The sequence below is a fragment of the Narcine bancroftii genome, chromosome 12 (genome assembly GCF_036971445.1).
Source record: "Narcine bancroftii isolate sNarBan1 chromosome 12, sNarBan1.hap1, whole genome shotgun sequence".
In the NCBI taxonomy this organism is placed as follows: domain Eukaryota; kingdom Metazoa; phylum Chordata; class Chondrichthyes; order Torpediniformes; family Narcinidae; genus Narcine; species Narcine bancroftii.
The window spans coordinates 40,379,010-40,403,145 of record NC_091480.1 but is presented as its reverse complement, the minus strand read 5'-3'; the positions used below and the strand labels follow the sequence as shown (position 1 = coordinate 40,403,145).

Sequence of the window (24,136 nt, the reverse complement as noted above, 5' to 3'; positions counted from 1 at the left end):
AACAGGTATAAGAATTGAGATTATGGTGTCCAAAAAAATGATGTCGTCATGAAAAGTAAACTTAATGCCATAACTTTCCAACTCGTGGAGAAAGTCATCTGTAAACAAGCAGGTATCACTATACAAAGCTTCTTGCAGCATGTCTCAATTCAAGTTAAGATTACCAACTGAAACTGATCCAATAAGGTGGAGCCTTACTTTTAGAGTTCAAGTTTATTGTTACAAGGAGGTACAGTGCAACACATCTAGTCAACACTCAAGAATAGGTAGTCAATCTATACATAATGCAGAAATAATAAACAGTTGAAGGCAGCCATAAGTGTAGATGGAGTCAGTGGAGGGCAGAAAGAGTTTGCCAATAGTCTCATCCAACTAAAGGACCCAAAAGACATTCATGTTCCACTGCTCCAACTGTTGTAGTCAAACTGTTGTCGAGTTGCTTGTGAAAGAAATTTCTGCAAATCCACAAGTGGATTTGTCAGACTTAAAGGAGACATCAGAAATTATCTCAACTCATTGGGGCCTTTCCAAGGTAAGCAAAATAAAATGCATAAATGATCTTAAAATGATATTCAGACATCCTGCTCAAAACATTTACAACAGTAGCTGATGTGGAATGGGATCCTATTTTTTTTTTAAAACAAACAGTGAAAGCCATCCTCAATGGCAAAACACACCATCTAGATCCTGCTGGAATTCTTGAACAGTGATTAAAAGTATAAAATACCAGTAGTCAAAAATGCAACAACCATCCAGAGTGTTCTGCAGTGGATACTGTGAAATGTTTGCTTTTAAGGGCAAGAGGTTACTGTCTACAAATATTTTGCTCTTTACTTTTTTTTTTGGGGGGGGGGAAATAGAGAAGTGTGGTGAAATTACATTAGCACCCACAAGCTATTAGATCATGTCTAGTTCGAGAGTGCATTGACCAAATAGCCATCATTTTAAAAATTGTTAATGGGTAGTACGATAGCATGGACAAAATAACTGCATTTCAAAGGACATTACACATGTTCCCCTTTAAATGGCAATAGTATCAACACATGTGAAAAGTAAAGGACCAGGATGCTAATGTGAAAAGAGTGCAAATAAAAAGAGCCTACGTACAGCAAGTACAAAAATTGACATTGCTGAACATTATTATTTACAATCCTATCACTTCCATGGTGGTTATTACAGATTTGCTCTGGATTTGTTGCAAGCATGTGCAATTGTAAAGTATATCTTGCTACCCCAGCGACTTTACTGTATCCTGCTTTGTAACATCAGTCACAAATTGTGCAAAGGTGATGGCTCTTCATAAATTACAGGCTCAGTTTTTTTCTGGCACTGAGCAGAGTAAATAAAGTATACAGTATTACATTATGAAGTGAAAACTGCACACTATTATTTCAAGTGTGGACGAGCAGCCAGTCTTTACCAGGCCGAAAGAAACAGAAATATTTTAACACCCAGGCTTCCCTTTGCCAGAGGCACTTCATCACCTAGTGTCCAGGCAAGGTCCAAACTTTGTCCAGTTGTTCAACTTCACATCGCCAGTGGATTCTGCAACAACAGCGGGAAAAAAATGATAGATGAGGGAAGAGTTTAAACTCTGACAGGCACTCAGGCAAAATTCAAAATGCCAAGGCCCTCAATCTGGCTTTTATTTTAAAATCATCATGTAATAAAACAGAAAATGTGATATTACATAAAATTTCCTTTAGTCTACTGTAAGGCAGACAAAGATTCACTATCAGCAGAAATTGCCCAGCAACCCTTACAGCCAGAGAAAGAGAAGCAAATAAGAGTCCCCTTCAGGATCACTAAATGTCCATGGCTTCCCCTCCAGCACTCCCACAGCCACAAAGCCTTCAGTCTGGACCATCAGCAATCCAAGCTCCAGATGCACACTTCTGACATGATCAGGTAGCCTCCAGCACCCTCTCACATCCTAGTTCTGATACCTGGTACCTTTCAGCCAAGCTTGAGCCAGTCTCCAGCAGACTGCATCTTGGTGTGGGTCCTTTAACTGCAGTTGCCAGCAGCCCGTGCGACTTCCTAGCCTTGAGTCACCAACAGCCCACCACTTGGGAGTTATTCTGCCTCCGAAACCCTCGCTGGTCTGCCGCCACGACCTCTGCTTCTCTTTCTCATACAGAGGTTGGTCTCCCTGTTTTCTGGTGCCCTGTGCCAGTCCACTGCTTCCCCAGAGTCTCCAACCCCTCGTGGACATTGCCAATTTGGGCTAGACCCTATCTAAAAATCCTTTAACCCCATTATCCCCTCCCCTTCCTGAGTGGCCCTTTGTCCCTTGTCGGGCAATCACATCTCCCCTCTCCATTTGGATTTGCGAAATCACTCGCAAACGTCAACTGATTTCGCAGTGACCGTAATTCTTCCCCACCCAGCCCCCCCCCCAGAAAAGATTTTAATCTTCATATATAACAAAGGTCACTCTCTTAATTCCCTCCTTACTTCCTCTCTTCCCTTTCATTCCCTTATTAATTCTTATCTGTACTCTATATATTTTCCTTTAAATACGGATACACTCATGTACACACATATATACATACACACACACACACATACACACACATATATATACCCATATACACACATACATATAGTTTGTAGTCATTTTTGCTCTCGTTACATGTCTTCATCTCTCTGTCTGTTTTGTAGTTGTTCTGCAAATTTTCGTGCTTCCTCCGGATCCGAGAATAGTCTGTTTTGCTGTCCTGGAATAACTATTTTAAGTACCGCTGGGTACTTTAGCATAAATTTATATCCTTTTTTCCCCATAGGATCGCTTTTGTTGTATTAAACTCCTTCCTCTTCTTCAGGAGTTCAAAACTTATATCTGGATAGAAAAAATTTTTTTGACCTTTGTATTCCAGTGGCTTTTTGTCTTCTCTTATTTTCTTCATTGCTTTCTCCAATATATTTTCTCTTGTTGTATATCTTAGGAATTTTACTAAATTGGATCTTGGTTTTTGTTGTGGTTTAGGGGCTAATGTTCTATGTGCCCTTTCTATTTCCATTTCTTCCTGTAATTCTGGTCTTCCTAGGACCCTGGGGATCCAATCTTTTATAAATTCTTTAATATTCTTGCCTTCTTCATCTTCCTTAAGGCCCACTATCTTTATATTATTTCTTCTATTATAATTTTCCATTATATCTATCTTCTGAGCTAACAGCTCTTGTGTCTAACTTTTTTATTGGATTCTTCTAATTTATTTTTTAAGCCATCTACTTCCATTTCTATGGGTGTTTCTCGTTCTTCCACCTTGTCCACTCTTTTTCCTATATCTGACATGAACATCTCTAATCTATTCATTTTTTCTTCTGTACTTTTTATTCTTCTTTTTATTTCACTAAATTCTTGTCATTGCCATTCTTTTATTGATTCCATATATTCTTTAAAAAAATATATATCCATGTACTTGCCCTTCCCTTCTTCAATTTCTCTGTGTTTTTCCTCTTCTTCATCTGTTGTTTCTTTGATTTCCTTTTACTCTCTTCTTTCTTGTTCTCGTTGTTTTCTATGTTCTCCTCTTGCTGCTGTGTTGTGGCTGTCAATTTCAGCTGTGGAGATCGACTCCTCAGCTGGTTCCCCCCTCCCGTCAATGTTTTTTTTGTCTTGCGCATCGCGCATGCACGGTTGCGCACTTTTGCTTGGCTCTGCGAGCCATTTTTGTAGTCCCGAGCTCGGGATTTCGACTGACCTGAGGGAGCGGGCCTCCTCGGACAGGTAAGGCCTTCACCTTCTTCTTCCGATGTCTTTTCTTCTTCTCTTCTTCCCGTTGCTTTCGACTTTTCTTTCTTCGCTGCCATTTTCTTTCACTTTATTTTAATTTTCGTGTTTGTGCCTTTGTTTTCTGGTTTTTTTTTTAACTTTTCCGGAGAGGGCCGGAGTTCCCCGACCGGCCACTACTCCATCACGTGACTCCTCCAATTTGGGCCAGACCCCAGGGGATTTTAAAATAAACCACTGTTGGCTCCTTTAACAGGGTATTTAAAGCCTGTAGAAAGCCAAGAGCAGTCAGACTGAGCAGTTGGACCCACAAGGGAGCACTGAGACTTCGCTCGCTGTGAGTCTGCACCAGCATTGCCATCACAGCAGGGCTGCTGTTTTTTCATCATGAGAAGGCAATCATTTTTATATCACATGCTTTAAACAGGTTTGTAGTTATGTGGATTTGACCCCAGATTAACAGCTGGTGCTTAATAGAGACAACTAATCCTCAACTTAACCTTTACCCATGACCCCATGGCAAGCACAACCATTTTATTCGATCACAATCATCTATACTTCATATGCAATTGCCTCCTTTGTCAGACTGAAATGAAATGTTGACCACTGGCATAAATAGTTCAATGAAAACAAATATTCAAGAGTTGGATGCATCAGCTCTTCATTGAATGTCAATGGTGACCCCAAATGCATTCTTCTTCCCACTCACAAAAACTCAAAAAAACCAGACAAGCCTTGTGTTCCTGAACTGTGTCTCTTCTGTGACCTGACTGAAATTCCCAAGTGGCCAAATGCTGTGATGAAGGGAATGGTATATTTCAATGTCAAAGATTGAGAAACTCATGCTGAGATAGGAAGATGTTCACATTTTTCTCAGTATCAAAGTAGACTTCCTAGTATCAAAGTGTTCAGTCGGGTTGAAAGGGACTTTTTTGTTGTTGCAGATAATAAGTACAAGATTTATTCCCTTGTAATGTTTCAGTTTCAGATTGTGCACAAATAAAACTGAATGCTTCCTGTAGCTTGACTGAGGTTGGGAATAGTTCCACCCTAGTGGCTGACCCTGTGAAATTCTGTCACAGGAAGAGATAGAAAAATGTTCAAGAATATTCTCAGATTCTCCTCAGAATGTGATCTTAATAGAACTTTTTCAGATGAGGAGTGGTATTCCACTCTTACTTTGAATCTTCATTTTGTGCAAGGCATTGTTTATTACAATTTAAGGTGATATATAGAATACATATGTTTAAACTTAATTGATCCTGTATCCATGCGGATGTTGATCCATTTTGTGAAAAGTGTAAAATTTTTGAAGCCTCACAGATTCATGTGTTTTGGGAGTGTCCTGAATTATGAAATTATTGGAAGAATATTTTCAATTCTTTGTCGACAATTTTTAAGATTAAATTAGATCCATGCCTTCAACTGCCCTGTTTGGTTTTTCACGTGAACCAGATAAACTTTTATCGGCATCTCAAGAGAAAGTTTTAGCTTTTAGCACGTTGACAGCAGACGAGCAGTTTTAATGAAATGGAAGATGAACTCTCACTGACTCAGCTACAGTGGCTACAAGGTGTAATGACATATCTAAGTTTAGAGAAAATTAGATATAGTATTAAAGATAAAAGTTTCATTTTAACAAGGTATGGGGCCCATTTATTGAATATTATTATAATTGCCAGTTTTTGAGGATTTGGGGGCTCTAGGGCTGATCCATCCATCTTAAGGAGGTCACGACTTGATCCATCTTTGTAATTTTCTTGTAACCTTGATTAGAGGGAGGGGGTAGATTAGTATAGTTTTCTTCTTTTAGATAAATGGATTTGTTGGTTTAATTAAATTATCCTGTATAATATCCCTTTTCTTAGATCTTAAGACACAATTATTTCTTATAATAGTATTTGATTTCTTTGGCTTGGCTTCGCGGACGAAGATTTATGGAGGGGGTAAAAGTCCACGTCAGCTACAGGCTCGTTTGTGGCTGACCAGTCCGATGTGGGACAGGCAGACACGGTTGCAGCGGCTGCAGGGGAAAATTGGTTGGTTGGGGTTGGGTGTTGGGTTTTTCCTCCTTTGCCTTTTGTCAGTGAGGTGGGCTCTGCGGTCTTCTTCAAAGGAGGTTGCTGCCCGCCAAATTGTGAGGCGCCAAGATGCACGGTTTGAGGCGATATCAGCCCACTGGCGGTGGTCAATGTGGCAGGCACCAAGAGATTTCTTTAGGCAGTCCTTGTACCTTTTCTTTGGTGCACCTCTGTCACGGTGGCCAGTGGAGAGCTCGCCATAGAACACGATCTTGGGAAGGCGATGGTCCTCCATTCTGGAGACGTGACCCACCCAGCGCAGCTGGATCTTCAGCAGCGTGGACTCGATGCTGTCGACCTCTGCCATCTCGAGTACTTCGACGTTAGGGATGAAAGCGCTCCAATGAATGTTGAGGATGGAGCGGAGACAACGCTGGTGGAAGCGTTCTAGGAGCCGTAGGTGATGCCGGTAGAGGACCCATGATTCGGAGCCGAACAGGAGTGTGGGTATGACAACGGCTCTGGATATGCTTATCTTTGTGAGGTTTTTCAGTTGGGTGTTTTTCCAGACTCTTTTGTGTAGTCTTCCAAAGGCGCTATTTGCCTTGGCGAGTCTGTTGTCTATCTCATTGTCGATCCTTGCATCTGATGAAATGGTGCAGCCGAGATAGGTAAACTGGTTGACCGTTTTGAGTTTTGTGTGCCCGATGGAGATGTGGGGGGGCTGGTAGTCATGGTGGGGAGCTGGCTGATGGAGGACCTCAGTTTTCTTCAGGCTGACTTCCAGGCCAAACATTTTGGCAGCTTCCGCAAAGCAGGACGTCAAGCTGGCTTGACGTCAGAGCTGGCTCTGAATGGGCAACTAAAGCGGCATCGTCTGCAAAGAGTAGTTCACGGACAAGTTTCTCTTGTGTCTTGGTGTGAGCTTGCAGGCGCCTCAGATTGAAGAGACTGCCATCCGTGCGGTACCGGATGTAAACAGCGTCTTCATTGTTGGGGTCTTTCATGGCTTGGTTCAGCATCATGCTGAAGAAGATTGAAAAGAGGGTTGGTGCGAGAACACAGCCTTGCTTCACACCATTGTTAATGGAGAAGGGTTCAGAGAGCTCATTGCTGTATCTGACCCGACCTTGTTGGTTTTCGTGCAGTTGGATAATCATGTTGAGGAACTTTGGGGGACATCCGATGCGCTCTAGTATTTGCCAAAGCCCTTTCCTGCTCACGGTGTCGAAGGCTTTGGTGAGGTCAACAAAGGTGATGTAGAGTCCTTTGTTTTGTTCTCTGCACTTTTCTTGGAGCTGTCTGAGGGCAAAGACCATGTCAGTAGTTCCTCTGTTTGCGCGAAAGCCGCACTGTGATTCTGGGAGAATATTCTCGGCGACACTAGGTATTATTCTATTTAGTAGAATCCTAGCGAAGATTTTGCCTGCAATGGAGAGCAGCGTGATGCCCCTGTAGTTTGAGCAGTCTGATTTCTCGCCTTTGTTTTTGTACAGGGTGATGATGGTGGCATCACGAAGATCCTGAGGCAGTTTTCCTTGGTCCCAACAAAGCTTGAAAAACTCATGCAGTTTGGCATGCAGAGTTTTGCCGCCAGCCTTCCAGACCTCTGGGGGGATTCCATCCATACCTGCGGCTTTGCCACTTTTCAGTTGTTCGATTGCCTTATTTATATGTATAATTATTTTAATAGATGATCACATTTAATAATAAGGGATGGAATTTAAAATTACTTTAATTTTGTTATGTTTATGTTATTATTTTGCCTTGCTTTTTAATATTTTGTATAGGGATTGTTATGTTAAACTCAATAAAAATATTTTGAAAAGCAAGAAAGAATCTTCTCAGGGCACATCCCCAACCAACTCCAGAGAATACCTAGCCATGACAGGCAAAGGGAGCAGCGTTGGGATGGCACTGCGAGCCTCAAGTCCATGTATGGGGAGCACGTAGAAACCATCTCAACTTCCTATGAAGCTACTGACTATGAAAGTCTGCAGTTCTCACACTGCCCTTACTTCAGTAACCTCAGACTCAAAAGACCAGATAAGTAATCTTCAGTCCCAAGTGATCACTTAAGCAAGAACAAGAATGATGGGAAGATAAGACAACAGCATGTAAAATGCAGATTTAAAAATTAACAGTTCGGCAGGAAGGGGTGTGAAAGGTTGTTACACGTAGACAAGAATGCCAAGTTGCATTTAAATCAGCCATGATCTTAAGAGGCAAACCAGGTTCAAATCTGTCCATTTTTATGAACTGAAATCGAAGCATGCAAATCAAAAGAAACAAAAAATAGATTCAGCCAGAGAAAAAAAATTGTGGATTTGAAGGCAAAAATCAGCCACATCTTAGCTCTATTGTCATAAAGGAAGTAGAAAGAAACAAAAATGGCTTTACTAAACGCTGGCATCATACACTGATTGTACATCATACAAACTCTGACATCTGTGCATACATGAAGAACAGAAGGATGATGAGAGTGAAGGTGGGCTGTTTAAGGATAAACGAGGAAACATGTGCCTAGAGGTGGAGAAGGTTGCAAAGGCTCTGAATGAATTCTTTGCTTCAATATTCACTAAAGAACCTTGGTCAAGGCGAGGTCAAAATAGAACAAACTTGTGTGTTGGACCACGTTGAGATGATCCATGCTGGATCTTCGTAAAAACATTAGGGTTGATAAGTCCCCTAGATTGGACAAGATGTATCAGGTTGTTATGGGAAGGGAGGGAAGAGATAGCTGAGGCATTATCAATGATCTTTGTATCCTTCTTGACCAAAGGGGAGGTGCCGGAGAATTGCAAATGTGGTCCCCTTGTTTAAAAAAATGGTCATAGGGAAAATCCTTGGAATTATACACCAATGAGTCCTACACAAGTGGTGAGCAATCTACTGGAGAGGTTTGTGAGGACAGGATTTTATAAGCATTTAGAGAAGTAGATAGTCAGCTTGACTGTGAGGGGAAGGTTGTGTTTCGCGAGCCTAATTGAGTTTTTTTGAGAAATTGATGAAGGTAGAAGAGTAGATGTTATGTATGGATTTTAGTAAGACATTTGACAAGGTGGCCCATGGCAGATGGAGTTCAATCTGGATAAGTGCAAATTCATAGATCTCTCACAGTTGCCTCGCAGGTTGGTAGAACAGTTAAGAAGGCCTATGCAATGCTGGGCTTCATTAGTCATGGGATTGAGTTCAGGAGTCTATAAATCTCTGGTTAGACCACAGAGTATTGTGTTCAGTTCTGATCACCTAATTTTAGGAAGAGATGATCAGAACTCAAGCTATGGAGAGGGTGCAGAGATTTATCAGGAGGTTGCCTGAATCAGAAAATATGACCTACAAGGAAAGGTTAGCAGAGCTAGGGCTTTTCTCTTTGGAATGAAGAAGGATGAGAGGTGACTTAAGAGAAGTGTAGATAAGGTAGACAGCCAGCATGTTTTTCCCCAGGCCAGGGGTAGCAAACGCCAGAGAACATCTGTAAAAGTGAAGAGAGGAAAATTTAGGGGAGACTCCAGGGGCAAGTTTTTTTGTGTTACTTGTTTGTTTAAAAACATAGAGTTGCAGGTGCCTGGAATACATTGCCCGGGTGCTGATGGAGGCTGGAACAGTGGGACCATTTAAGAGGGTTTTGAGATAGGGAGGGTTTAGTGTTTTTTGGTAAGAGTACAACATTGTAGGACAGCACAACATTGGGGGCCAAAGGGCTTGTACTATGCTGTTATGTTCAATGTTTTGTTCTATTATCACATCCACCTGGAGCTACTGTTGTATCCTCACCCCCATCTTAACATACCTGTAGTCATGGTGCTGTGGAGAAAAGGACCCTCTCAAATCTGAGAAAGTGGCAGGAACTTCTGGTAGTAGCTTTTTGTAACATCAATCATAAGGTCCTGTGTACACTCGGGGAGTTCACCAGTAAAAAGGCCTGTCAGAAAATCCAAAAAACACTGTCAATGTCCCTTCTCCTCACCCCTGAAAAATCACAATCCTTTCATAAATAAGGCAAAATAGAGTGTTCACAACTTCAGAAAAGCCCCAGATTCTAATGCTTAAAGATGTACTTTTTAAGTTCTGACACAGGTGTCAGAAACACATTGGCCAATTTACAAGAAGCAATGTCAAAAGACCAGATAATTGAGCAGGGATGAGGACTGAAGGATGAACATTGGCCAGGAGATCAAACAGAATCCCCTGCTCTTCTGAGCATCTCGCATAATTTACCAGAGAAAGCTTGGTTGAGCACCACATTGGAAACCCCAGTCCTCCTTTTGTACTAGATTGGCATCATCTATAATCGCCCAGCCCAAAACCTTGAGCCGATGACACAGGAAAGCAGCCATCGTGGTTCAGGACAGTGGGACACAGGAAAGCAGCCACTTTGATGCCCATCATCAACAATAAGGACTCCTGGCTCAGGGTAACACAGAAGCATAAAGCTTTTACTCTCATTATCTATTACTCTCCTTTGTTAATTTATTTGAGAATCAAGATTTGCATGCTGGACATCAGAAATGGAATGACTGCATGCCTGAAGATTGTCACACCTCTTCCATAGTAAAGCAGAAAAATTATGATTCTGGAAATAACAGGTTCATCTGCAAATGTCTACACCACACCAAGTCTGTTGAGTCCTTAGCAATAATACATGCTTCTTCTGTAGCTCTCTCTTTCTCTATACAGTGGGACAGCACAACAGTTGTTCAGTTGTAAAACCATCAGTGCCAGAACTGAAGGAAGCATGGTTGCCACACTTCCCCTACCTCCTGACATCATCATGTTGCAGACTGATGACCTGGCACAGCTGAAACTTACCTGGGCAGCCAGAAAAGACAGTGAAAGGAGGGACCACAGTTTCTGGAGGGAGGACAGTGTTGTCTAGAATCTTGCAGCAATCTTTCAGAACACACCTCCGACCCTATAAAGACATAACAGTAGATACACACATTTATTCAATTTCTTTCTTTGGCTTGGCTTCGCGGACGAAGATTTATGGAGGGGGTAAAAAGTCCACGTCAGCTGCAGGCTCGTTTGTGGCTGACCAGTCCGATGCGGGACAGGCAGACACGATTGCAGCGGTTGCAAGGGAAAATTGGTTGGTTGGGGTTGGGTGTTGGGTTTTTCCTCCTTTGCCTTTTGTCAGTGAGGTGGGCTCTGCGGTCTTCTTCAAAGGAGGCTGCTGCCCGCCAAACTGTGAGGCGCCAAGATGCACGGTTTGAGGCGTTATCAGCCCACTGGCGGTGGTCAATGTGGCAGGCACCAAGAGATTTCTTTAGGCAGTCCTTGTACCTTTTCTTTGGTGCACCTCTGTCACGGTGGCCAGTGGAGAGCTCGCCATATAATACGATCTTGGGAAGGCGATGGTCCTCCATTCTGGAGACGTGACCCATCCAGCGCAGCTGGATCTTCAGCAAAGATCTCACCAAAGCCTTCGACACCGTGAGCAGGAAAGGGCTTTGGCAAATACTAGAGCGCATCGGATGTCCCCCAAAGTTCCTCAACATGATTTATTCAATTTAGATGATGGTTAAAAATCATCCATAACTGTTGCAATACTTCTCTTACAAACTCGTATAATTTTGGATTTGTACTGCAATACACAGCCAGTTGTGGAAATGTATTTTTAATATTTAGATTTTTAAAATATTTAGACACAGGACCTACCGGCCCACAAGCCTATACCACCCAAATACCCCAATTCACCTGCAACCCATGATGTTTTTGACAGATGGGGGGTGGGAGGGGGGGGGGAGAGAGAGAGAAACTGGAGCATGCAGTGGAATCCCACACAGAGTAGGGGAGAACACAAACTCCTTAAGAGGTGCCAATCTAGCAGGCTACCACATCCTGGGTACTGTCAAGCTCAAATGGTAACAGAAAATGAGTAAATGAGGCTTCATCTGTCAGTCTGGAAATATGAGGCAGTAATTTATAAAGTTGCAAAATTCAATAAATAACAATAATTTTCCATAGGTTGCAATAAACAAAAGTGCTGGAGAAACACAGCAAGTCATGCAGTACCCATAGGACGCAAAAGGCAGTCGGCATTTCAGGCCTGAGACCAAATTTTTCCCAATGAATAACTTGGGTCTGAAAAGTTGAATCCCAAAATACTGATTGTTGTTCACTCGCTTTGGATGATGTAAGAACTGCTGAATTTCTCCAGTACCTATGTGTATTGCACTAGACCCCAGCTACTGCAAATTTTCTTGTTTAAAATATTTTCCACAAGTTCAAAAGGTGAGCTTTGGCTTTAGTCACTTGCTTGGATGAAAGGCCTATTTATAGCACAGCTTCTGGAAATTTCCACCACAGTTTGCCAATCCCACAAAAATGCCCATACAATTTATTTTGAACAATCCTCAAATAACAGATAACCCATGTCTCCAACCACCTTCAGCAATATAATCCCCAACACACCTTGTATTTCCAGACCTCAGAAGGTCACTGCAGTCACTGTTAAAAGCTCCTGACTCCTACTTCAAACTACATACCAATTACAGATTGCACTGTACTTACAATAACACAGTTTTTCCCAATGTGAACGTAAGATCCAATCTGGGCAGCATTTACCACACAGTCTTCCTCAATAAACACATGGTCACCAATGTGCAGTGGGAAGAAGGCAACTCTGCATGGCAAAGAAGAAATTAATGAACAATTAATAAATAAATTTAAAGAATCTTCCTCATACCCGATACCCTGCACACCATCAATCCTTAACCAATAGCCATCCCCTCTCACTCAACCCCAAGTGCCTCCTTAATCTGTAGTAGAACATGAAGTGTGTGATATATTTTACATACCTGACTAGCAGCATTTACAGGTTTTTAAATAAAAAATAGTGTATGTTTCATTGCAATCACCTCTCTTCTGAACTCGAGTCCAATTTGCTCAGGGGACAATCACCCTCAGCCCAGCATTCAATTTGAAGAACTTTCATTACATCTCCCATGGGTACAAAGTGCCCTGCATAATCACAGCACATTTTTAATCCTAGGGTCATATCCATTCTCAATAGGTTTGTTTCCCTGATTATTTGCTCTACTTGCATGTGATGTTACAAACATTGAAGAATTTTCAGAAATGAACAATACTTCCTAAACAGTCATGTTAATTACTGACAGCAAATTCGCTGACAGCATTCCTAAAACAAAACTGTAGATGCTTTAAGTACAGAAGTTGTGGTTACTTTATAATAAGTGAACTACTTCACAAAAGACCCATTATATCTTTACACAAAAGAAGCATAAAGCTGAAGAATGGAGCAGCTAGTGATAATCACAATGAGGCAACAAATTCTTGTGGTCAAATCCAAACTGTTTATTAAAGTTTACTTTAAAAGGAAATAATACAGTAAAATCCACATTATCTGACATCTATAGAGATCATGGGTGTCGAATATGCGAATTTTCTCGTTGACTGAGACTCACCCTTCTAATGCCAACCTAATACTGAAATGGTGCATTAAAGAATACACCATTTCAAAGACAGTGCAAAATGTAATTTGAAAAAAAAAATCAATTTTGCAGTCTTTAGTTATTAAAGTTCACTTTAATCAGCTAATTCCTACAACTTTCAAAATTTAAATTTGAACCCCATTCGCCACCGCTGTAACAGGATTACACTAACCGCGCCACTGTCATAATTAACACCCCCGCCTCCCCCCTCGGCCAAGTTTACATAAAAAGCCTTACCAATGTACCCAATACGAAGAAAGATCAAGACTCATCTGGGCAAGGATAGGAAATCACTTTGGGAGAGTTGCCTCAGCGGCATCAACCGGCTCTTCATCCTTGACGCCGCCATTTTATTCAAACGCAACTTTATTGAAAAGCTATTCAAACAGCTGCTGCAGGCGCGGCTCAACTGGGACATTCTGCTGGCTGAATGTTTCCCCCAAAAGGGTTGTGCATTGCTTCGGACAACTTTTACTTTTACAATTTTACATTTTTATTTAAAACTTTATTTATTTTAAACATTTATTTCTTTGGGGTTTTTTTTACAAAATGCTGGTTGCATTGAGTTTCCAGTTGATTGAGTGTTGGATAATGAGATTTTACTGTACTAAGCATGCACACAAGAAGAATGGTTAAATTACACATGGATTCAATTGAGAACTTAATGACTCAAACACCTCAAGTAACAAACAAATAATGATGGTGCATTTTCTCTGATCTAATGTAAAATACATTACAAGGTGATATTGTACACAGAGCTGGAAGTATATGTAGGAGAGCACACAAATCATTACTTGGTGTTGGCTTGACAATGATCATAAAAAGGCCTGAATTCAATCACAGTTGCAGATCAAACCAGAAGATCAAACCAGAATTTTTGCTAACATCACAATTTAGATTAAATAAATATCATCTTGTGCAAGAACAGATTCAACAGAAACTTGTGCAAGGAGAGGGGAAAATAAGTTCTCAATCTAAGCCATCAATGAACCCACCCTCATTACAGTAATCTCTCCATTGTACAAGAGGCTCACCCCTTGCTGAATTTCTTAAAAGGCGGCCTGATGACACTCCGGCTCTTGATGACACAGTGTCTCCCAACTCTCACATTTGCCAGGTCTCCCCGGATAATGCAGTCATTCATAACAATGGTCTGTTTTAAAATTAAAAAAAAAATTACAATTTGCCACGTGAAACCAGAGTGATGACACAGTGTCTCCCAACTCTCACATTTGCCAGGTCTCCCCGGATAATGCAGTCATTCATAACAATGGTCTGTTTTAAAATGTAAAAAAAACACATTACAATTTGCCTTGTGAAACCAGAGTGAAGTGCCAAGGGTTGAAACTATATTTTGTCAATCGATGTACAAAGGACTGCCGGTAATTATCTGAATGAAGCATATCCAGTACAAGAGACAAGTTGAGATAGTACCAACTAATGTAGTAAGTATTCTGCTTGGGTAGTTGCAGCCACACATCTGAAGTCAGTAATAATCAGGGTGCTGAATCAGGGAGGAAAGCAATTCAAGTCATTGAGACAACATAAATCAATATTGCTGAGTGGATTGCTGCACCAATGAATGGAGCAAGCTACTGCAACAAACATAAGCAGATCTGACATATTGCTCTCTAGGCTAGGCAGCACAGAGGGATCTTACTGGAGCCTTGAAGGAGAGGAATAAAAGTCTGACAGGAAACAACAATCAATGTGTTCTCTGAGAATGACTGTCTCCTGTCAGTCTTGTAGCCATGTCAGCAGTGCAACACTGCTTCTATTCTTTCAAAGAGTTGCAAATTTCTACAGGTGTACCATTTGGAGCATTTTGACTGGTTACATCACTGTCTGGTATGGAATTGCCAATGTACAGGACAGGAAAAGACCATAAAGGCCATCATGGGTACCATCCTTCATCCCATTAAGGACATCTACAAGAGGCAGTGTCTCAAGAAAGTAGCCTCTATCCACAAGGACCCTCACCACCCAGGCCATGTCCTCTTCACCCTGCCACCATTAACAAGGAGGTACAGGAGCCTGAAGACAAACAGCTAAAGATACAGAAACAGCTTCTTCCCCTCCGCCATTGGATTTCTGAATGGACAATGAACCCCAGACATGACCTCACATTCTCTTCTTCTGCACTCATTTATTTACTTTTTAATGTAATTTATAGCAATGTTTACACTATGATGCAACAAAACATCAAATTTTGTGACCTGCTCATGACAATAACGTTCTAATTCTGTACAAAAGACAAAGTGATGAACATGCTAACTTATTGTCTGCTTTAACCAAATACAACAATGCAAACTGCTTCACTCTGGCAACACAACAGAAGTGACAATAGGTGACCAAAGGCTTGGTAAAAGAGATATGCTTAAAGAGCACTTTCCAGCATGAGGGGGAAGAGAATGATGCCAGAACCTGTCCCAGGTAAATGTAGGTACAACCACCTATGGTTTTGGGAATCAAATTGCAGGATGTTCAAATTGTCAGATTTTTTGGGGGGGGGGGGGAAAAAGAAGTACAGGTAAAAATGATGAAAGACATCAGGAGTAAGATGGACATTGCTCTGCCTATTCATGCTCAATGGCTACGTGACGTCAGGTCGTGTTTAAATTTAGAGAAGATCAGATGCTCAATTTCCGATTTGAATTCAAATTTTCAAACACTGTGGGGACCCTTTGAGTTACTTTTTATAATCTTTGATTTGTTATGAAGATAGAACTGTTAACTCATGAGGTAATTTATCACTGATAAGAACTGCCTTTTTTTGGGACAAACAGCTTCTTTGTTGATCGTGGGTTTAGATTTTCTTTTTTATTATAAAATATTAATACAATATAATTTGTAATGATGAAAATGTGGGGAACCTTGGATGAAATGATTCAAGTGTAATGTATCATTTTGTAATGTATCGTATGTGTATTTTTTGATGTGAAACTTCAATGTTAATAAAAATATTGAAAAAAGTTAGATGGGTGGCAGAAATCATAAATATAACACAAGGATGAAGATTTAAAAATCAAGGTTCTACTGAACAGGGAGACAAATGTAAGCCAGAAAATAGAAGTGAATAGAACATCAATGTCAGGGAATAGGTCATAGAATTTTAAATTTGCCCCTCATCTTGCATTGAATGACATTTTTGCTACATCTATTTCATTTACCTTTCCATTTAGTACGATGTTTTGACTTCCACACAGCACTGATTGCCTGCTCACCTTGTTACCGGAGGCCTGCAGACAAAAAATTATTATTTTAGATTAATTCATACAAATAGATTAACCCACCCCACTAAAGCACTCCACCTCCTCTCCCACCACTTCAGAATTAACTGTTGGGTATTCCAACATGAAAAGATTGCCAACAATATTCCAAATTCAAAAATCCTCTCTCCTCGTCAATAGCTGGCTTCTCTATCTCACTTTCCCTACCTCATCCCTCTAAACCCACCAACTCTCCCACCCTAAAGTAGCCACACCCATCTGGCAAAGAGGCAATTCTCCACCCCAGTATTCAGACTCAAAGTCGTTATCCTAGACCAGTGGTTCTCAACCTCTGTGGTTAGTAAGGGATTACTTAAAGTGATATGTGAGCAGAAAGAAAGTTGAGAACTACTGTCCTAAACCATTCCAGACCCAACAACCAACTCCATCCCCCACCCCCCCTCACCTCACCTCCTGCAAATATGGGAACCATGCCTCACAGAACAATACCTTCTCAGAAAATCCCTCCTCCCTTCTTCCCTTCCTCCTGCTTTGTCTCTCTCCCTTTACCCTGTCTCCTTTTGCATAGACAAAATTCTCACTTCTCATAATATTCAATTCACACCTTTTGTTGGTCTGGGTGGGAATCTGAATCTTAGTGCTGAGATTAGGGTAAAAAGAAAACAGGGTTTAATGGTCGACACAGTTAAAATTGGAAACAAGTCCAGAGTGATGAGCAGCAAAAAAGATAAAGTTAAAAACAAGATAATTTGGTGAACAATGGAACTACAGAGAAATCTTAGGGTATTGTACTTAAATGCACAGAGTATTAGCAAGAAGGGAGATGACAGGATTGTGCAGATGCAAATGGAAAGGTCTGACATTGTGGCCATCACAGAAACATGGCTGAATGAGGGATGTGATTGGGAACTGAATGTACAGGGTTACATCTTGTATAGGAAAGATTGGCAGGTAGGCCTGGCCCTGATGGTAAACAATGTTATTAAATCACTTGAAAGAAGGGACATAGGGACAGAAATTGTGGAATATTTATGGGTTGAAATGGCAAGGGTAAAAAGACCTTACTAGCTGTAATATTCAGGCCCTCAAACACCAGCTGGGACGCGGACTGCGAGATACAGCTGGAATTAGAAAAAGTGCATCAGAAAGAGAATGTCAAGATAAATTATGAGAGATTTTAATATGAAAGAGGTTGGGAATATCAGGAAGGTACAGTTGTGCATTTTGGTTGTGGAAATAAATGGTAGGATAATTATTTGGATGGGGATAAAATTCAAACCTCAGAAGTACAAAGGGACTTGGAGGTCCTCGTGCAGGAAAACCTGAAAGTTGACCGCCAGGTTGGATTGCCGGTAAAGAAGGTGAATGCTACGTTGGCATTTGTTTCAAAGGGACTGGTTTATAAGAATAAAGAGGTGTTGAGACTCTATGGGGCACTGGTGAGACCTCATTTGGAGAACTGTGTGCAGTTTGGGCCCCATATCTTAGAAAGGATATAGCAAGGTTGGAGAAGGAGATTAACCAGAATGATTCCAGGAATGAGAATATGAAGAATGCTTAGTGTTTCTTGGACACTATTCATTAGAATATAGAAGAATGAGAGGGGACCTCAGAAACATTTTGAATAATGAATGGATTGGACAGAGTAGATGTAAATGTTTCCCCTGCTGGGTGATTCCAGAACAAGAGGGCACAGCCTCATCTCCTTAGAGATGAGGAGAAATTTCTTGAACAAGAGGGTAGTGAATTTGTGGCCACATGCAGCTGAGGAGGCAGGATCTTTGGGGGAATTTAAAGAGGAAATTGCTAGGTATCTAATAAGTCAGGGTATCAAGGGATATAGGGACAAGGCTGGAATTTGGAACTAGATGTGACAACAGTTTAGCTCGGGGAGGTTTCACAGAGCAAACTCGATGGTCCAAATGGCCTGCTTCTATTCCTTTTTCTTGTGATCTTGTGGACTCCTCCCCCAGCCCCAGCACTGTCCAAATTCTGAGATTTCCTGCTACTCGCTCATTCTGTGTATTTCTTGAAGAAAGACTCGGGCCTGAAACGTTTTCAATACATCTTTGCCTCCTATGGAGGCCACAAGACTGGCTGAGTTCCTCCAGCATTTTGGTGCGTTTTCACTACAAATCGCAGTGTCTGCAGACTTTGGTGCCCTTCAGAGAGGATCACCCAAAGTGACATGGATCCCCTCACTTTGCCGGAGAACTCCCCACAAGAACAAGAGGCCACAATATGCCCGTCCCCCAGCACCAACCCCTACACTGAAGGCAGCCATCCTTCACACATCTCGGTCTCTCTGGTGATTGACATCATCCCCCACCTATCCCCCCAACCCCCCCCGCCCCCATCCCCCCCCCGCCCCCATCCCCCCCCGCCCCCAGCCCCCATCCCCCCCCCGCCCCCGCCCCCCATCCCCCCCCCGCCCCCGCCCCCATCCCCCCCGCCCCCATCCCCCCCGCCCCCGCCCCCATCCCCCCCCCGCCCCCATCCCCCCCCGCCCCATCCCCCCCCGCCCCCGCCCCCATCCCCCCCCGCCCCCGCCCCATCCCCCCCGCCCCCGCCCCCATCCCCCCCCCGCCCCCGCCTCCATCCCCCCCCGCCCCCGCCTCCATCCCCCCCCGCCCCCGCCTCCATCCCCCCCCGCCTCCATCCCCCCCGCCTCCATCCCCCCAAGCCCCCCCGCCCCCATCCCCCCCCCCCCCCCCCAAGCCCCCCCCGCCCCCCCCCCCCCCCCCCCCCATCCCCCCCCCCCCGCCCCCGCCCCATCCCCCCAAGCCCCCCGCCCCGCCTCCATCCCCCCGCCCCCGCCCCGCCCCCATCCCCCCAAGCCCCCCCGCCCCCGCCTCCATCCCCCCAAGCCCCCCCGCCCCCGCCTCCATCCCCCCAAGCCCCCCCGCCCCCGCCTCCATCCCCCCAAGCCCCCCCGCCCCCGCCTCCATCCCCCCAAGCCCCCCCGCCCCCGCCTCCATCCCCCCAAGCCCCCCGCCCCCGCCTCCATCCCCCCAAGCCCCCGCCCCCGCCTCCATCCCCAAGCCCCCCGCCCCGCCTCCGCCTCCATCCCCCAAGCCCCCCCGCCCCCGCCTCCATCCCCCAAGCCCCCCCGCCCCCGCCTCCATCCCCCAAGCCCCCCCCGCCCCCGCCTCCATCCCCCCAAGCCCCCCCGCCCCCGCCTCCATCCCCCCAAGCCCCCCGCCCCCGCCTCCATCCCCCCAAGCCCCCCGCCCCCGCCTCCATCCCCCCAAGCCCCCCCGCCCCCGCCTCCATCCCCCCAAGCCCCCCCGCCCCCGCCTCCATCCCCCCAAGCCCCCCCGCCCCCGCCTCCATCCCCCCAAGCCCCCCCGCCCTCGCCTCCATCCCCCCAAGCCCCCCCGCCCCCGCCTCCATCCCCCCAAGCCCCCCCGCCCCGCCTCCATCCCCCCCCGCCTCCATCCCCCCCCGCCTCCATCCCCCCAAGCCCCCCCGCCCCCATCCCCCCAAGCCCCCCCGCCCCCATCCCCCAAGCCCCCCCGCCCCCATCCCCCCAAGCCCCCCCGCCCCCGCCTCCATCCCCCCCGCCCCCGCCTCCATCCCCCCCGCCCCCGCCTCCATCCCCCCAAGCCCCCCCGCCCCCGCCTCCATCCCCCCAAGCCCCCCCGCCCCCGCCTCCATCCCCCCAAGCCCCCCCCGCCCCCGCCTCCATCCCCCAAGCCCCCCCGCCCCCGCCTCCATCCCCCCAAGCCCCCCCGCCCCCGCCTCCATCCCCCCAAGCCCCCCCGCCCCCGCCTCCATCCCCCCAAGCCCCCCCGCCCCCGCCTCCATCCCCCCAAGCCCCCCCGCCCCCGCCTCCATCCCCCCAAGCCCCCCCGCCCCCGCCTCCATCCCCCAAGCCCCCCCGCCCCCGCCTCCATCCCCCCAAGCCCCCCCGCCCCCCGCCTCCATCCCCCCAAGCCCCCCCGCCCCCGCCTCCATCCCCCCAAGCCCCCCCGCCCCCGCCTCCATCCCCCCAAGCCCCCCCGCCCCCGCCTCCGCCTCCATCCCCCCAAGCCCCCCCGCCTCCGCCTCCATCCCCCCAAGCCCCCCCGCCCCCGCCTCCATCCCCCCAAGCCCCCCCGCCCCCGCCTCCATCCCCCCAAGCCCCCCCGCCCCCGCCTCCATCCCCCCATGCCCCCCCGCCCCCGCCTCCATCCCCCCAAGCCCCCCCGCCCCCGCCCCATCCCCCGCCCCCGCCCCCATCCCCCCGCCCCCCGCCCCCATCCCCCCGCCCCCGCCCCCATCCCCCCAAGCCCCCCCGCCCCCCGCCTCCATCCCCCCAAGCCCCCCCGCCCCCGCCTCCATCCCCCCAAGCCCCCCCGCCCCCGCCTCCATCCCCCCAAGCCCCCCCGCCCCCGCCTCCATCCCCCCAAGCCCCCCCGCCCCCGCCTCCATCCCCCCAAGCCCCCCCGCCCCCGCCTCCATCCCCCCAAGCCCCCCCGCCCCCGCCTCCATCCCCCCAAGCCCCCCCGCCCCCGCCTCCATCCCCCAAGCCCCCCGCCCCGCCTCCATCCCCCCAAGCCCCCCCGCCCCCGCCTCCATCCCCCCAAGCCCCCCCGCCCCCGCCTCCATCCCCCCAAGCCCCCCCGCCCCCGCCTCCATCCCCCCAAGCCCCCCCGCCCCCGCCTCCATCCCCCAAGCCCCCCGCCCCCGCCTCCATCCCCCCAAGCCCCCCCGCCCCCGCCCCCGCCTCCATCCCCCCAAGCCCCCCGCCCCCGCCCCCGCCTCCATCCCCCCAAGCCCCCCCGCCCCCGCCCCCGCCTCCATCCCCCCAAGCCCCCCCGCCCCCGCCCCCGCCTCCATCCCCCCAAGCCCCCCCGCCCCGCCTCCATCCCCCCAAGCCCCCCCGCCCCCGCCTCCATCCCCCCAAGCCCCCCCGCCCCCGCCTCCATCCCCCCAAGCCCCCCCGCCCCCGCCTCCATCCCCCAAGCCCCCCGCCTCCATCCCCCCAAGCCCCCCGCCTCCATCCCCCCAAGCCCCCCGCCTCCATCCCCCCAAGCCCCCCGCCTCCATGCCCCCAAGCCCCCCGCCTCCATGCCCCCAAGCCCCCCGCCTCCATGCCCCCAAGCCCCCCGCCTCCATCCCCCCAAGCCCCCCGCCTCCATCCCCCCAAGCCCCCCGCCTCCATCCCCCCAAGCCCCCCGCCTCCATCCCCCCAAGCCCCCCGCCTCCATCCCCCCAAGCCCCCCGCCTCCATCCCCCCAAGCCCCCCGCCTCCATCCCCCAAGCCCCCCGCCTCCATCCCCCCAAGCCCCCCGCCTCCATCCCCCCAAGCCCCCCGCCTCCATCCCCCAAGCCCCCCGCCTCCATCCCCCCAAGCCCCCGCCTCCATCCCCCCAAGCCCCCCGCCTCCATCCCCCAAGCCCCCCGCCTCCATCCCCCCAAGCCCCCCGCCTCCATCCCCCCAAGCCCCCCGCCTCCATCCCCAACCCCCCGCCTCCATCCCCAACCCCCCCGCCTCCATCCCCAACCCCCCCGCCTCCATCCCCAACCCCCCCGCCTCCATCCCAACCCCCCCGCCTCCATCCCCAACCCCCCCGCCTCCATCCCCAACCCCCCGCCTCCATCCCCAACCCCCCCGCCTCCATCCCCAACCCCCCCGCCTCCATCCCCAACCCCCCGCCTCCATCCCCAACCCCCCCGCCTCCATCCCCAACCCCCCCGCCTCCATCCCCAACCCCCCCGCCTCCATCCCCAACCCCCCCGCCTCCATCCCCAACCCCCCCGCCTCCATCCCCAACCCCCCCGCCTCCATCCCCAACCCCCCCGCCTCCATCCCCAACCCCCCCGCCTCCAACCCCAACCCCCCCGCCTCCAACCCCAACCCCCCCGCCTCCAACCCAACCCCCCCGCCTCCAACCCCAACCCCCCCGCCTCCAACCCCAAACCCCCCGCCTCCAACCCCAACCCCCCGCCTCCATCCCCAACCCCCCCGCCTCCATCCCCAACCCCCCCGCCTCCATCCCCAACCCCCCCGCCTCCATCCCCAACCCCCCCGCCTCCATCCCCAACCCCCCCCGCCTCCATCCCCAACCCCCCCCGCCTCCATCCCCAACCCCCCCGCCTCCATCCCCAACCCCCCCCGCCTCCATCCCCAACCCCCCCGCCTCCATCCCCAACCCCCCCGCCTCCATCCCCAACCCCCCCGCCTCCATCCCCAACCCCCCCGCCTCCATCCCCAACCCCCCCGCCTCCATCCCCAACCCCCCCGCCTCCATCCCCAACCCCCCCGCCTCCATCCCCAACCCCCCCGCCTCCATCCCCAACCCCCCCGCCTCCATCCCCAACCCCCCCGCCTCCATCCCCAACCCCCCCGCCTCCATCCCCAACCCCCCCGCCTCCATCCCCAACCCCCCCGCCTCCATCCCCAACCCCCCCGCCTCCATCCCCAACCCCCCCGCCTCCATCCCCAACCCCCCCGCCTCCATCCCCAACCCCCCCGCCTCCATCCCCAACCCCCCCGCCTCCATCCCCAAACCCCCCGCCTCCATCCCCAAACCCCCCGCCTCCATCCCCAACCCCCCCGCCTCCATCCCCAACCCCCCCGCCTCCATCCCCAACCCCCCCGCCTCCATCCCCAACCCCCCCGCCTCCATCCCCAAACCCCCCGACTCCATCCCCAACCCCCCCACCAACTCCCCACCCCCCCACAAACTCCCCACATCCTGTCCCCCACTACCACCCCCCACAAACTCCACTCCCCATCTCCCCCAGCCCCTATCCCCCCACCCCCACAAACTCCAAACCCCCTGTCCCCCTCACCACCCCAATCCTCCATGTCCCCCCCAAAAACTCCGCGCCCCCTGTCCCCCCCACAATCTCCGCGCCCCCTGTCCCCCCCCAAACTCCGCGCCCCCTGTCCCCCCCAAACTCCGCGCCCCCTGTCCCCCCCACAAACTCCGCGCCCCTGTCCCCCCCCACAAACTCCGCGCCCCCTGTCCCCCCCCACAAACTCCGCGCCCCCTGTCCCCCCCCACAAACTCCGCGCCCCCTGTCCCCCCCACAAACTCCGCGCCCCCTGTCCCCCCCCACAAACTCCGCGCCCCCTGTCCCCCCCCACAAACTCCGCGCCCCCTGTCCCCCCCCACAAACTCCGCGCCCCCTGTCCCCCCCCACAAACTCCGCGCCCCCTGTCCCCCCCCACAAACTCCGCGCCCCCTGTCCCCCCCCACAAACTCCGCGCCCCCGTCCCCCCCCCACAAACTCCGCGCCCCCGTCCCCCCCCCACAAACTCCGCGCCCCCTGTCCCCCCCCACAAACTCCGCGCCCCCTGTCCCCCCCCCCCACCCCACACACCCAGTGAGGACAAAGACACTCATTCACCGTCTCGATGTACTCCGCCTTGTTGTACAGGATCTCACACAGCTCCATGACAGTCCCCGCTCCCACCCACCGGAAACGGCGACCACTTCCGGAAAAGGGATGGTGGGAACACAGTGACCATTTCTCCTTTTAATTCTCTTGTATGCGTGTTCATTCTAAATAAACATTGAACGACAAGTTTGGGATAATTAATTTAAAATACATGGTGATGAATTGACGCCTGGATGGCTCAGCAGATTTTCTTTTCTCCTCCGATTGGCTGGCAGAGGAAGGTGCTGATTGGTCAGAAATGGCGGGAGAGAGGGGGTTCTGGGTGTCCCACTGTGGCTTGGTGTTTTCACGTTAGTTGAA

General features: G+C 49.5%; 2 protein-coding genes across 2 annotated transcripts in view; one reads left to right on the top strand and one right to left on the bottom strand.

The window, feature by feature from the left end:
• Positions 1-198: 198 nt before the first annotated feature.
• dctn5 (dynactin 5) lies at positions 199-23,863 on the bottom strand. The gene is made up of 7 exons (XM_069904814.1): positions 23,786-23,863; positions 16,385-16,453; positions 14,249-14,367; positions 12,274-12,385; positions 10,570-10,672; positions 9,551-9,682; positions 199-1,545 (listed from the first exon to the last, which is right to left on the bottom strand). Exons 1-6 carry the CDS (start codon positions 23,831-23,833, stop codon positions 9,585-9,587), a joined length of 549 nt encoding a protein of 182 aa, XP_069760915.1. The 5' UTR covers positions 23,834-23,863; the 3' UTR covers positions 199-1,545; positions 9,551-9,584.
• A 146-nt stretch (positions 23,864-24,009) lies between these two features.
• palb2 (partner and localizer of BRCA2) overlaps positions 24,010-24,136 on the top strand; it is a 52,917-nt gene continuing 52,790 nt past the window's right edge. The window contains 1 exon segment of the mRNA XM_069904897.1: positions 24,010-24,126. Coding sequence (XP_069760998.1) covers positions 24,010-24,126 — 117 coding nt within the window.

Bases quoted from the DNA above. Each gene is read 5' to 3' on its own strand.
- dctn5 (XM_069904814.1), bottom strand. From the start codon at position 23,833: ATGGAGCTGTGTGAGATCCTGTACAACAAGGCGGAGTACATCGAGACG. The intron at 16,454-23,785 runs GTGAATGAGTGT...TTTTGTCTGCAG, and splicing joins AGGCGGAGTACATCGAGACG to GCCTCCGGTAACAAGGTGAG. The intron at 9,683-10,569 runs GTAAGTTTCAGC...ATTTTCTGACAG, and splicing joins TGTCTTTTCTGGCTGCCCAG to GCCTTTTTACTGGTGAACTC.